Source organism: Primulina tabacum, chromosome 12 (assembly GCF_025594145.1).
Source record: "Primulina tabacum isolate GXHZ01 chromosome 12, ASM2559414v2, whole genome shotgun sequence".
Taxonomy (NCBI): Eukaryota; Viridiplantae; Streptophyta; class Magnoliopsida; order Lamiales; family Gesneriaceae; genus Primulina; species Primulina tabacum.
The window spans coordinates 30,234,914-30,248,873 of record NC_134561.1 but is presented as its reverse complement, the minus strand read 5'-3'; the positions used below and the strand labels follow the sequence as shown (position 1 = coordinate 30,248,873).

General features: G+C 40.8%; 2 protein-coding genes across 3 annotated transcripts; both read right to left on the bottom strand.

Moving 5' to 3' along the window:
- Positions 1-597: 597 nt before the first annotated feature.
- Positions 598-4,755, bottom strand: LOC142521125 (uncharacterized). Of its 2 annotated transcripts, XM_075624330.1 has the most exons (3): positions 2,676-4,755; positions 1,441-1,507; positions 598-856 (listed from the first exon to the last, which is right to left on the bottom strand). In XM_075624330.1, the coding sequence occupies exon 1, from the start codon at positions 3,597-3,599 to the stop codon at positions 2,766-2,768; it is 834 nt and encodes a 277-aa protein (XP_075480445.1). In that variant the 5' UTR covers positions 3,600-4,755; the 3' UTR covers positions 598-856; positions 1,441-1,507; positions 2,676-2,765. The 2 variants fall into 2 exon arrangements, with proteins under 2 accessions (XP_075480445.1, XP_075480446.1); XM_075624331.1 differs by lacking the exon at positions 1,441-1,507.
- A 1,314-nt stretch (positions 4,756-6,069) lies between these two features.
- On the bottom strand, positions 6,070-9,433 carry LOC142520111 (serine/threonine-protein kinase PBL34-like). The gene is made up of 6 exons (XM_075623089.1): positions 8,777-9,433; positions 8,159-8,493; positions 7,918-8,053; positions 7,611-7,747; positions 7,336-7,459; positions 6,070-7,073 (listed from the first exon to the last, which is right to left on the bottom strand). Exons 1-6 carry the CDS (start codon positions 8,952-8,954, stop codon positions 6,556-6,558), a joined length of 1,428 nt encoding a protein of 475 aa, XP_075479204.1. The 5' UTR covers positions 8,955-9,433; the 3' UTR covers positions 6,070-6,555.
- Between the last annotated feature and the right edge of the window lie 4,527 nt (positions 9,434-13,960).

Here is a 13,960-nt window from a genome sequence, read left to right as displayed (position 1 = left end):
AACTGTGGGCTCAAGTGAGGACACAATAGTAAGAGAATGGTCCGAGATACATCCTGGAGCTATAAATTTAGCCACCCCTTCAACATTGGAAGTAATCCAACGATTGTCAACAAGAACTCGGTCAAGTTTGCTACAAACTCGAAGGCTCATCCACGTATAAAAGCACCCAATATATCGGAGGTCCATTAGATCAATGGAATTGATACATTCGTCAAAGTCTTTAATCTCATAATTTTTTTACCTTCAGCCCTCCTTTCTTCTCATCCGGAGACAACACATTATTGAAATCTCCCACTAGCATCCACGGCACTTGACAGTTAACACTAAAAGCTTTAAGTTCATCCCATAACATTCTCCTCTGGCGAATCGTATTGAAACCATACACAAATGAAGCAAAGAAAGTAAATTTTGTTCGAAGACAGATTACCCGAACATGGACTGTGAGGGCCCGTTATCCTAATCACGATTTATTAACATGCAATCTTGATTAATCAGTAAACAGCGGAAAAGTGAGTTAAAAATTTGCGTTTGGGCCTATAAAAATTTCTGCATGACCTTCCCGTAAATAAGACATACCAGAAAATCAAATACTCAAAATAAACAACATATGCCCTCAATAAACACAACAACATACACATGTGTCAGCCAGACACGATCATGACATATCCAAACCAAAATATCATAGAGCCGACAAGGCTCGCTAATACCGTAATACAATCCTCCAAATATATACATATAGTATCTGGGAGACAGCAACACCACACAATACCTAAATACAACTGAGTCTACTCTCAAGGAGCTGTGGTACTTCCTGAGGCTTCCTGTCGAGCGCCTGAGGTCGAACCACCTGTACCACCTGTCATGTCCACACACAAAAGACACGACAGCCCCCTCTCGGGGGTCAGCAACCCCAGTACGAGACATCAAGAAACCACGATATATGACATAGAAATGCAATGATGCCATGCATGAATGCAATGCATGAATATGTGCAAGATATCAGGATATCAGGAGTCAAATGATCGATATCAAAAATCATACATATATGCTCGAGCTGGTCCACGACTCAGCGGACCGTGCCTGGGATATGGCCCAGCCTCGAAGCCAGCAACTACCTAAGCCAGACCGAATCAAGGTAACCAAACATCTCAAAGACACCATATCATATCATACATATATAATGGATCTCAACCGGAATATAACTGGATCTCAATAACAGATAAGTTCAATATGATATGTTCAGTGGTATTGATGTGTCTAACTAAAATAAAATGTGCGTGAACAAAAGAAATATTTTATTTATTTTGCACATCAATTACCAATTGATAATATGCGAGTCAGCATATAATAACACATAAATCAACCAATAGCAAATAAATCATACACAGGATCATCAGATGCCTATGTCAGACATCGTGAAAATAACTGATTTCTACGTACCTCAACTAATTTATCAGTAATTTAAATCCTCAAGAAAGTCCTGGAATTGCCAACTCAGACAAATCACCTGAATATTAATTTAAATTGTCTTATTATCATATAAAAAATTCCAGAACCATTTAAATTCACTAAAAATCTAATTTCAATAATTTAGGCATTTTAAATTCCTAGAATTCCAATATTCGACTAAAATGTCTAAATCAATTATTTCTATTTTAATTCGTCGCTAAATATTCTTTTTAGCTTAAATGAAACTAAACTAATATTCAAGCGACTGCGATAAATTCTAGGTTCACCAGAGTATACCTCCAACTCGCACAATTCCGGAACCTACAACAATAACCTAATAATTAATCAATAATGATACATTATTTGAGTCGAAATTGATTTAAATTCACGTAGGCAACAATTCGCACCGAGGCAGCTTGTAATCCGAACAACAGTGGCTAAAATCGAGCCTAAACCGAAGCTAACCGGCAACAGGCGGCAAACTCGCCGGAGAAGATGACCGGAATTACGCAGAAAACATGGAGTTCTCGAAAATTTGCAAAAGTAGTACCGAAATAAAGCTTATGACATAAGGAACAAAACCCCTCAATCAATTTTTAGTTTTGAGCGGCGGAAGTCGGCAATTTCAGCGGTTAAGCCGGTGGCGTTTTTCGACGGGTTTTCAGGAATCACGATTTTACCTAACAAGAGTGGTATCAACGGAAAGCTTATGTCGAGAGCTTTCCAACCGTATATTTACTTGAATTTTTCGGCGACCGGTGACGGAGATACGGTCAATCAAAGCGGACAAAAATTGTGATAAAATGAATAACAGAAGCTACGGGTGAATGGCGCGGTTTCCAAGAAATTTGAGGATGATTATGATTATTATTTTATATATATATATATATATTATATATTTATTAATATTTTATGTACATGTTAGTTCGGAATTTGACTCGATCTATTTTATTTCACTGCTTTAAAATTTAGATATGCATTTTAATATCTTCTATAAACCGATATTTTCTAATACATACTTTAAACACACTATTTAATTATTTGGCTGAATTTTTTTCAATTTAAAATAATTAATTTTAATTATCGCTAAATAACGTATGATTAAATCGGGTCATGGACAGCCTGATCAGTCATATCAATTAAGTCTAAATTCACCAATGAAGGGTTCCAGAAAACCATAATTCGACCCTTATCATTGAGCATAAAATTATGAAAAACTCTCATACCCTGGAATCGAAGTGCTTTCTCCTTGGACTCCAAAATACCAAATATATCAATTTTGCGAGTGTCCATAATGTATTGGGCACTCTTTTGTTTTAGAGGCTTGTGAAAGCCTCTAATATTCCAGCATGGCAGCTTCGTTTATAACCAGAGGCAATTGTGGGTTGCGGCCCCATATCTTGATTTCCAAAGTATCTAGCCGAGTTGTTGATATTGTTCAAGTCCACATATTCTGTATTGCAAGAGCTAGTATCTTCCATATCCCCAAAAAAGACTGTCATTTCCTTATTGGTTCCGCGATTCTGCTCATCCATCTTATTCTTCAGTTTCTTCTTTTGTTTCTTCTTGTTGGAGACTACTTTAAATCCCTCCGCGTCAAGTCCAGCAATACAACTAGTACTGGGCAAAGCCATGTCCTCACAGGCCACTATTGACTTCCCCTTATCTATTTTCTCAGAGGTTTCGATTCTATCCCCTGATTCCTGAAAAGGCTCAGACACTGTTACCATCTCAAGAGCAGGAACCTCTTCTGTCACTCTCAGTTTCTTCTCAACAGCAACATTTGCAGGAGCGTTGGAACTGGGGCGAGACGGTGCAAATTTATATGTTTTGCCAACCCTTGAACGACCCCTTGATGCACCTGGCCGCGAAGCCACACTCCGAGAATGGTTGCGTTTTGAATTGTTAGTAGTATTGATATCCTCAACAACAGTTTCATTCTGTTTTTGATGAATGCAATCATTTTTCAAGTGACCAACCTTGTGACAAATTGAGCAGAGCTTGAAGTCCTGTTCATATTCGAATTTGATTGCAACATCTCCAATCGGTAGTTCAACTTCCATTTCAGTGATCTTTGGTTTTGAAGCTTCAATTTCAATCAACGCTCTAGCATATTTCACCCTTTTACGCTCATGTGTAAGCATATCCATGTGGATTGGATTACCCACCCGCGCGGCCAACTTCCAACAATCCGGGGGTAAACCATGAATTTGGGACCCACGCTGGCAATGTATTCATATCCTCTTCTCTAAATCTGAAACATCTCGGCATCTCTTTAAGAAAAAGATGGTACCCGAATACCATGTAAGTTCCTCCACGTAGTACTTGATCTCTGGCTTCAACATTAGGAAATGTGAATACAATCCAACCACTTTCATGAGTTTGGAATCGTCTATCAGACCCCCATCGCCTTACAAGATCAAATAAGGCTGCAGTAGGCGGTTTACCACTAATGACATACCCAAGTAAGCATATACCATACGTGTTTTCAATAGAGTCAATGTCCTCCAACCCAAACTTCAACTTACCATTACCAGTGTCCATAAATTGAAGTTTGTAATCTGCGTTTGCCATTCTATTGTTTTTAAATAAGCTAGCATAAGGAACCCTAGCCTTCTTGCCTGGCATGTCTGGTTTGTCTTGATGGCTGTTACAATTTGTATCAATCGGCGCATCCACAACTTTGTTGTTATCGATATGATTCCTGCTAGTGCCTTCAGCATGAATAGGCAGATTTTCAATACTTACTTGCCCAGCCTGAATATTCGAAGCATTTCGAGATCCATGAGTTGATTCTGTACCCACTGTAACATCAATCTTCCCATGAAGTTGCTCAGAAACTTTGTTATTACCATTTGGAGCTTTCATGTGCTTATTATGAAGTGGAAGTCTATTCTCAGTTTTACCGCCAGAACTTTTGTTACTCATTGTGGCCGAAGGTCGAACATGTAGAATGCAATAGTATTCAATAATCAACTCCACTGGATAATGTGTTAGCAAGAGTGCAAATCACTGATTTCTCAGCAAGGATAAGAAGATTCCAAGTGACGAAGATGCTCACACAGTTCCGACAGTAAAATCAGAATCGCGAAGAAGAAACTCCACAGTAGAGCTAGACGCGCGAATACTGTAGTGCACAATCTGATAGACAAATGAACCACCAGAGATGAAGATGGTTGCAATCGTAATTTAAGAGAATCAGTAGAAGCAAAAGCCGCGAACCCAAGGAGTCATCGTTCCATCCTGCAAGGAAACAAGGGAGAGAATTCTCTCTCTAAAACATGACTTTTTAATAGGAAACTTTTAAGCCCCATTTGGTTTGAATAAACTTACCTAATCAATCCGTTTGTACGTTTTTTATTTAACTAAATCAATCCCTCCAATGAATGATTATGTTATATTAGGTGTGATAAAATAATCACTCCTCACCTCTAGGATTATTTATCTCACTCTTAATTCATCATATTTTTTCAATTTTACCCTTCTCCTAAATCCAAACTCACCACCACTTCCCTACACCGACCTTCCGCTTGACCGCCGACCGCCGACCGCCGCCCGACCGCCACCGACGCCGACATCGGCCACCGCCGCCGACCGCAGCAGCCACCGCCGCCCACCCCTGCCGACAGTCGGCCGACCGCCGGCCAATTGCCGGACAGCCGTCGTCGCTTCCGGCCAGCCACCGTCGACCGACCACCGCCACAAAACTTAAAAGACAATTTTGTCAATTCATCAAAAGATTATTATTTATCTCATTCTTTAAAATCATACAAAACATAATAATATTTTATCATTATTTAATTCAATCATTTTTTTTATAAATTCTCTCTTAATCATTTCATTATTTAATCACCCCAACCAAACGCAACCTTAGAGTAATATTGAAAGTATTGTTCTTTATTTTTAAGCCCTTATGTGAAACATAACCTTCTTGGTTGTTAAGTGAAATATAATCTATGTTTTACTCAAAATAAAAACAAAAACCGAAACAAAAAATGGGCTTATTCTGTCACCACCTCCAAGGCCTGCTGTGGGTATGTGGTGTTAGAAAATCATAGCTCAGTCATCAAGGAACAGTTCAAAAAACACACAAATGGCGGGGTCCCTCCTTTTAAAACACACACACACACACAACGGAACGAGTCAGTTGGGTATCGGTGTAGATTAGCCGCGTCAGACATGGACCTGGCTCCAATTCATTTGAACCCGTTCAATCTGGATTAAGGCACTTCCTTTATCGCAGGATCGGTATAAAGGATGGTGAGAGATCCAGCCAGTGGCTGATCTTTCGCCATTAGCTGACACAAGGGCAAAAGGCCGAGCTGGTTGCAAACAGATCGACAGCCGGGTTGTGGCCTGTTGGTGCTCAGCTGGGCTAGCGCGGTAGACAAGACTCAGATGGCTTGGCGCGGCTGTGCACAGCAAGGTGGCCACATAGCTCAGTCACACTTGGTGAACGAGGGTGATCGAATGCTATTTGTTGCATAGCCATACAGTCACGAGCATACTGAAACTATTGTGTATTCCTATGTTTACAAGTCACGTTTCTTTCCAAGAATCATGTTCAACATCTTTGTATTCATCAAAACCTACGAAAATCTTGAATAAACCATACATGGATTACATAATCCAACAATATATGTTTCCTGACGAGAATTTATCGTAACAAGATAGACCAAACCATTAATACAGCCATGGGAATAGAGTTGAGACAGCTTCTCAATCAATGAGACCAACCAAATGTACACAAAAATTGAGCGAGAATATATTAAAAATTCACTTCAAATAATGGATACACACATACGTTGATCAACGACAGACATGATATCTTGAAGATTAACTTCAACATCAAAATGCACTTCAGAGCTGTTAAACCGTGTGATGTTATCATACAAGAAAGGGGGAGTCTACCAAGACCAGGAGAGAGTGACGAGGATTGATGCAAACCTTTAATCAGCGTCATTCACATAACATTCTTCCCAAGTTGAAATTTTTTCCCCCTCCAATATGACACGATAGTTAAATGCCAACAATTCCTTTCAAATTGGATGCTCATGGAAACAAGAATGGGCGACGAAAATGCAAAGCTAACCAACCAACCCGACCTTATGGCTTACCATTCGGTTTTGGTGAATTATGGGCAAACTGATGATATGGTGAAGCAAGAGAACCATTTGGTATCGAAAGGCTTCTTGGATGATGTTGCCCGTTTCTTGAAACCAACCCTTGGGTTTTGAGACCATTTTTACCATTTGGGCTGCAACCGACTCGATCCGCTTGCATTGTTTGGAAGTAGTAAGACGAGCTAGCCATGTCTTTGAGGTTTGGCAAAGGCTTCAAAGCTTCAACAACTTCACTCATTAGAGGCCTAACTTTGGAATCTCGGCTAAGGCAACGAGCAGCCAAGTGTGCAGCTTTTTGGGCACCTTTAATTGAGAAATGACCTTCAAGTCGAGGATCTATCAAACGGTAAAAACGTCTCCTTTCACCAAGATGAGGCCTAGCCCATTCTACAAGGTTATGCTCCCCATTAGGCCGGTTTTTGTCCATTGATCTTCTTCCTGTCAGCATTTCAAGAAGGACTACTCCAAAACTATACACATCACTTTTTGATGTAAGATGTCCTGAAAAACGAGACAGATCGTCCGAAATAAGTGAGCTGTTCATGAAATCCTCAAGAAATAAGTCTTAGTATGTGTTTTATCCGTTTATTGCTTCAAATAGACTTTCTTCCATTAATTATCGCACCCATTTGTATACTTTTTTTTCTTGTTGTTGAAATTTTAAATTCATGCCAACAGTTATCACGTGTCCATCAGTTGGTTTTTGGCAGAAGAGTCTCTAGTGCACCGATCTAACATTGAAATCAAGGACACAACAAGATACCTGTCATGACATATTCTGGGGCCGCATAACCGTATGTGCCCATCACACGTGTAGAAACATGAGTTTTTCCTTCATCTGGAGCATCTTTAGCTAGTCCAAAATCAGAAAGTTTGGCATTATACTCCTGCAGAAGGTTTAAGATAATAAAATAAAAATCCTTATGTTCAGTAGTTCAGAGCAAATAACAAAATATAGGACATTTTAGAATAATTAGGACATATACCGCAACATAGGACATTTAGAAGAATAGAGTTTATTCAGAATTTAATACTCACAGCATCTAACAGGATGTTTGATGTCTTAAAATCACGATATATAACCGGTTTTTCTGCTTCTTCGTGAAGAAAAGCAAGACCCATTGCAGCACCTAGAGCAATTTTCATCCTGATTGACCACGGAAGAGGGAGAGACCCTGCAAATTACAGTGATTAGAATAGCTCAACAGCGCACTATATCATGAATCATATTGTACATCAGAGATTTTGAGGATTCATTTAAAATATCATCCATGTAAAGAACAAAAATTTTTTTACACCAGGAAATTTCAATGCAAAATGAACTGGGATAAAGCTAGCCGCATACTTCTGAATAGGTGATTCTCCAAGCTTCCTCTAGGCATAAACTCGTAAACTAAAAGCCTCTGATCATCTTCAATACAGTAACCAATCAATTTAACTAAATTAGGATGAACAAGGTCCCCAAGATAATTTACTTCAGCCTGCCATGTGAAATCGCACTTCAGAATAGTCGAACCAGCACAAGAACAAAAACTAAAACAGAAAGGAAAGCTAAATCAAGAAAATCAAATGCAAATGTATCAAACCATCCATTCTTTGTGACCCTGAAGCCCATCATGATTCAGGGTTTTGACAGCAACGGTAAGCCCGGTCCCTGGCTTAACTGGTGCCGTGCCATTCTCTTCAATCCACCCCTTAAACACACAGCCAAAACCCCCTTCTCCAAGAAGTGATTCTGGTCGAAAATTTCTTGTTGCCAACTTAAGGTCATTAAATGTAAATTTTCTCAGTCGGGAAGAAACTTTAAGTTCATCTTCCAGTTTGAAGCTTGACGAATTGCTTTCAGTATTGCTTGTAGCGGTGGATGGGATCTCGGTGGCAGCTGGTCGGTCTATGCCGGTACCATATGAAGATTTACCTTCTGTTCACATGCAAAACAAAAGATAAGAGCAAAGACAATGCACATTTTACAGATAGAAAAGATTAAAAGCATTATTATGCAATTAGACATTTTATAGATAGAAAAGATTCAAAGCATTATTATGCAATTAGACTTCAACCGAACAACAATGTAGTAAATCACATAAAAAGTAATCCTCATAACCCAAAGAAATCATCTTGAAGTTCATGCAAAAAAAACAAACAAACAAACAAATCAACAAACAAATAGCACACTGAATTTAGGAGATAGAGAGATGGATCACCGTGGGTGCTGATGCCACTAATAGAGTTATCCACTTTAGATCTTGAAGAAATACAGCTACCAATAAACTTTAACTTAATACAGCAACCTGACTCCACAGAATCATCTTTTTCCTTGGCCTCTTTTCCTTTCTTCGCATTCCAAGAATCCCCCTTTAAACTATCCCCACTTAGTCCCATCTTCCAAAAATAATCTCCAGAAAACCCACCCTCCTCGCTATAACTGGGAAACAGACCCTCGATCCCAATTCAATCTCATCCAACAAAGCCACCAAAAATCACCAAAAACAACTCGTACTCATTTCAGAAAATTAATTAGAAATGATGATCAACAACCTCTCTTCCACTTTCAAAAAACCCCAAATTTTTTTTTTTTTAAAAAAGGCTACCCTTTCTTTGCCTTCAAGAACCGATTTTTAATCAAATCTGAAAACAATTATTTTTCTGAAAACATGAAAGATTAGCTAAAACCCATAAAAAAAATTGAAGAAAAAGTTCAAACCCAGTCGGGGCAAAAAACAAAACGAGTGAAAATAACAAGAAAAAAGATCTAGATGAACTCGATTAATACAAATCATATTATTGACCTTCAAAGTAGAGAACTTTGGCCCTCCGCACTGTACAACAAGCAAAGCTGGAATCAGATAAATAACACCATCGGTTCAAAAAGTAAAACTATAGCTGTGCTAATAGGGTTTTTTTTTTAATTATTAATTATTAATATTAAAAAATATATAATTTCATCAATAATGTGAATGAGGCCATTTTGTAATATTTGCATGGTCCAGCTGCTGCGTCTGTTGCACATTTAAAAATTATATAATTTTATTAATAATGTGAGTGTCACGATTTGCAGTGATGCTCTACAATATTTACAGGGTTCAGCTGCAGCGTTTGCGGTAGGTGTAAGCAGACACTGCAGATAAGCGAAGGTTTAATAATTTTGGCCACCCATTGAACATTCTTTACTATAAAAATGCAGCGTCCCTTGCCGGTTGCAGTGAAAACGGCAGCTTTTCCATCACAACATAAGTTGCAATGACTGCTTCCATTGTAGATATAAACGGACGCTGCATGTTCAATAATTTCGGCTACCCATTGAACATTCTTTACTATAAATAAATCTTTCATGTATATGAAGCTTAAAATAATCAACGAAAAAACAAAAACAAGTATTCGTCATTTGAAAAGTGCATATTGACTTTATTATTGTGTACATGTATTAAGTATTATATGATTTTTAAAATTTATGCATAATAACTTTTTAAGTTTTTGATGATACCAAATTTTCCCTGGGTCCGGTCTGGTGAGCTTGAGCTTCAGATTAGTCATGCTTGAACCGGAGCGAATGGAACACTACCGGTCTATGCGAACTAGTAGATATTGGAAGGTGCCGAGAATTTTTCCGACGTAATCACTCTGATGTTTCGATCGGATTTTGTGTTTAGGAATAAAGAAATGAGAAGACGCGATATGTGGAATAGTGCTCAAGGAAGTTCATCTTGTCTTCACCATGAAGTATACACTGGTATTTATAGTGGTTGAGAAGACTTCGTACCATATTCTGCCGAAGTCTATTTTAGGTAAATTTCCCTATAACATTAAACTCTTCTCCAATCACTGTAAGTTCGGGCTGGATTTCTTGTCACGTCTAATCATACGGCGAGATTCTATCGTATTTAAAGATCATTCACACTTTTGACATTTGACAAAGTCCCTAGGGTAGAAACAGAACACCTGGGCCTAAGATTAATGTCACAAGCATCTGTGCTTGACAGAACCCTGAAGCTCGGTCGAGGGCTCAACCACCGTGGTTCGACCGAGCCCTGTCCATCACTTGGCCGAGCACCATGGCTCGGCCACCAGGGGTTCGGCCGAGCCCTGCTCCGCCACCGTGGTTCGACCGAGCACCAGGGCTCGGCCGAGCCCTGTTCATCTCTTGGCCGATCACCCTGGCTCGGCCAACAGGGGTTCGGCCGAGCCCTTCGGTCGAGCCCTACCCTAGAGCTCGGCCCACAGTGGTTTGGCCGAGCACCAGGGCTCGGCCGAACTCTGTCCATCATTTGGCCGAGCACCATTGCTCGGCCATCAGGGGTTCGGCCGAGCACCAAGCTCGGCCGAGGTGCTCAAGAATAATGGCTGAGCTCGTCTAGAGATGATATTGCATTAGGACGAGTCGTGCTCGATAGACTAAGGTCCTCTGGAAGAAATAGAACTCGAGTACGATTGAATATTTGGGTAATCAGTAGTAAAGAACTCGAGTACGATTGAATATTTGGGTCATCAGTAGTAACCCCCCTCTGTGGTCTAAAAGAAGTATTGAATTTTAGACCAGTGAATCCCTATGATAGAGCGTTAAGCCCTCGAGTTGAACATTGGTTGCGGGAAAATCCAGACCGTTTAAGTTGTTTGTAAGATTTTGGTCGGCTAGGATCAAACGGTGGTACGGATCCCGAGGCCTTTGAACAGGCATGATCCTAGTCGTCTATCTTGATTTAATCGGACGGCTCTTCTTCGTCTGGCCCTCTTATAAATACGGCCTTCCCTTCATTCTCAAAATCCCACAATTCTCTCAATTTCTCTCCAAGTTACAAAGCGTCTCTTGCCCCTTCGACGTTCTCGGTTCGGCCAGCTGTCCTGAGTTCGGTAACATCTCGCACCCAAGTCTGTTTTTCTTGACCATTTTGGTAAGTTCTTCTTCCCGTGTTAATTGCAATACTTCGGTTAAGGAATTGATGAAACTATAGGTACTTCTTCCCCCTACCCTTCGAAGACTTCGGCGGAGCTTCCTTGGTACGAAATTAAGGCTTTGGTCCTAGGATATGATGATGTCTCTAGGATTATGGAGTTATCGAGATTGTCTTTGGAAATCGATATTCGAATTCCCGAGATTACAGATAGGGCTCATCTCCCTCCTAACGGATATTACACCTTTTACCTGGACCAACTAGAGATGGGTCTTCGGTTTCCCATCCCCCGAATAGTTCAATGTCTTTGTGATCACTATCTTATATCCCCCATCCAATTAGCTCCCAATTCCTTCAGCACGTTTCTGGCCTTAGGAGTATTACTTAGGTTTTTCGTTATACCCCTCTCCGTAGCCCTCTTAGATCGGTTCGTTCAGTTCAAGAGAAAAGAAGTAGGTCGATTTTACCTATCACCCCGACCCGAGTGTGATTTTCTGGGCGGAAACCCTTCATCTCACAAGGGTTGGATGAACCGATATTTTTATGTGGAGTCTGCGCTCCTTCCTTAGCATTGCGATATGGCTTGGGCTGAACAATTAACCCTTAGAACTCCACCTGCGCCTAGGTGTCCCATCAATCTGACCCGATTCCTTGCTAGTACTTCGGAGAGGTGTTTTGATGTCAAGAGCCTGATCCATGATGATCTTCTTTGTAAATTTAGGTTTTGCAAGAAAGGAGTCGAAGTGGAGGGGGACATAGGTATATTTTCCCTAACCTTTCCACTTTCCTACTAAAAACAAATATTGTGCTGATTCTATGCTTCTTTTGCTTCTTCTGTCTCTCCTCTTTTTTTTTTTAGACGAACGAACTATGAAATCCGAAATTCTTCAAAACATGAAAAGGAGGAAAGGTGAGATTGGCACCTCTTCGAAGTCCTCTACTGCGGAGGCCAAAGGGAAACAGAAGAAATTTCCCATGGAGTCTGAGGGGCAGCCCATGAAAAAGACCCTCAAAGTTACCGCTTCGTCTCCGATCCCCAGGGGCTCTGGTAGGGGGACTTGAGGTTCTTCCGCTGTTCCCGATAACCGTGATTTTGATGAGGTCAAGATGGAGGCATCGATCGAACACGGGACCTCTTTCATAGCCCATCCTTCTGGACCAGAAGCTCTAAGCTTTGTTCGGCATTTAGTGTCCTCGGATGATCTTGCCATTGTGAAGGCCGCTACCGACCTTCAGGCCAAAGAGGCTATGTCCCTTAATTTCATGCAGGTAATTAGTTTTTGTCACTTTTGTACCAACAATTCTTTTTTAACGAACTTATAAATTCCCTTTGCAGGCTCTTGTTTGGGGAGGGGAGGTCACAGGTCGAATTTGCGGAGCCCGGGAGACGGCTAGTTCTTCCCAAAAGTCCTTGAATGACGTCCTCAGCCGACACGGAGAACTTTTGAAGCGAATGGAGGATATCCATTCTAAGTGTGAAACAGAGAAAGCATCTTCTCTGGCCGAGCTCGAAGCCACCCGAGCTCAAGTGCAGATCTTTGAGGACAAGGCCGCTTGGGCAGAGCAGAGAGCACTTCATCTTGAGGAACAACTGCGCCAGAAGGAGCATGAAGCCGAGGCCTGTGGCTTCAGAAGAAAGAGGAGTTCATCCACTCTTCAGAATTTGATTCGCTGTGTTCAGATAAAGCCGCATCTTACTTCGAGCATGGATTTAATGTGAGCATTGCTCAAGTACGAGCCAATGGGTATTCTGAAGCCGAACACCCTTTTCCTTCCTTGATGTGGTTAAGGCCCTAGAGGACATGCCAGAGGATGAAGAGATGGGTGATGGAGAGTGAAGGGTCGGACACCCGAGGGAAAGTGAAGGAGACTGCTAGGCAGACTTTTGGCCTTCTATTTCTTTGTTTTAGGTTCCTTTTTCTCAATACATTTGTATTACACATGTTTCTGTTTCGGATGTTTTTCCGTCATGTTTCCCTTTACTTTATCATTGATCAGTGTTTTGAACCTATGCCTTTAAATTTTATCTAAGTGAATAGACAAGTGTTATGTTCAAAAGATAGGACGTCCAACTTTCACCAGGAGAAACGCATCTTCCGAATTATAAACTCATTGCCATAGAAAGGTTGGTATAAAACCTCATTGTATGGCGCGAATCTGGTACCTTGTACTTGGAGATCAGACTTTTTCTTCTTATTGGTTTCCTTTATATTTCATTGTCAAGTGCGAGGTCGGGTTTTTCTTTTGTTTCCGAACACAAGGTCGGATTTTAAACCACGCCGATCGTAAGGTCGGACTTTGTTTTTACTGCCGACCGTGAAGTCGGGATTTTTATCGTGCCGAGCGCGAGACCGGACTTTGTTTTTATTTCCGAGCGCGAGGTCGGGCTTTTGTTTTTATTGCCGAGCGCGAGGTCGGGCTTTGTTTCATACTGAGCCCTAGGTTGGGCTTCATGCCGAGCACAAGGTCGGGCTTTGTTTTTATTGCCGGGCGCGAGGT

Bases quoted from the DNA above. Each gene is read 5' to 3' on its own strand.
- LOC142520111 (XM_075623089.1), bottom strand. From the start codon at position 8,954: ATGGGACTAAGTGGGGATAGTTTAAAGGGGGATTCTTGGAATGCGAAG. The intron at 8,494-8,776 runs GTGATCCATCTC...GCATGTGAACAG, and splicing joins TAGTGGCATCAGCACCCACG to AAGGTAAATCTTCATATGGT. The intron at 7,460-7,610 runs GTGAGTATTAAA...AACCTTCTGCAG, and splicing joins CAAACATCCTGTTAGATGCT to GAGTATAATGCCAAACTTTC.
- LOC142521125 (XM_075624330.1), bottom strand. From the start codon at position 3,599: ATGGATATGCTTACACATGAGCGTAAAAGGGTGAAATATGCTAGAGCG.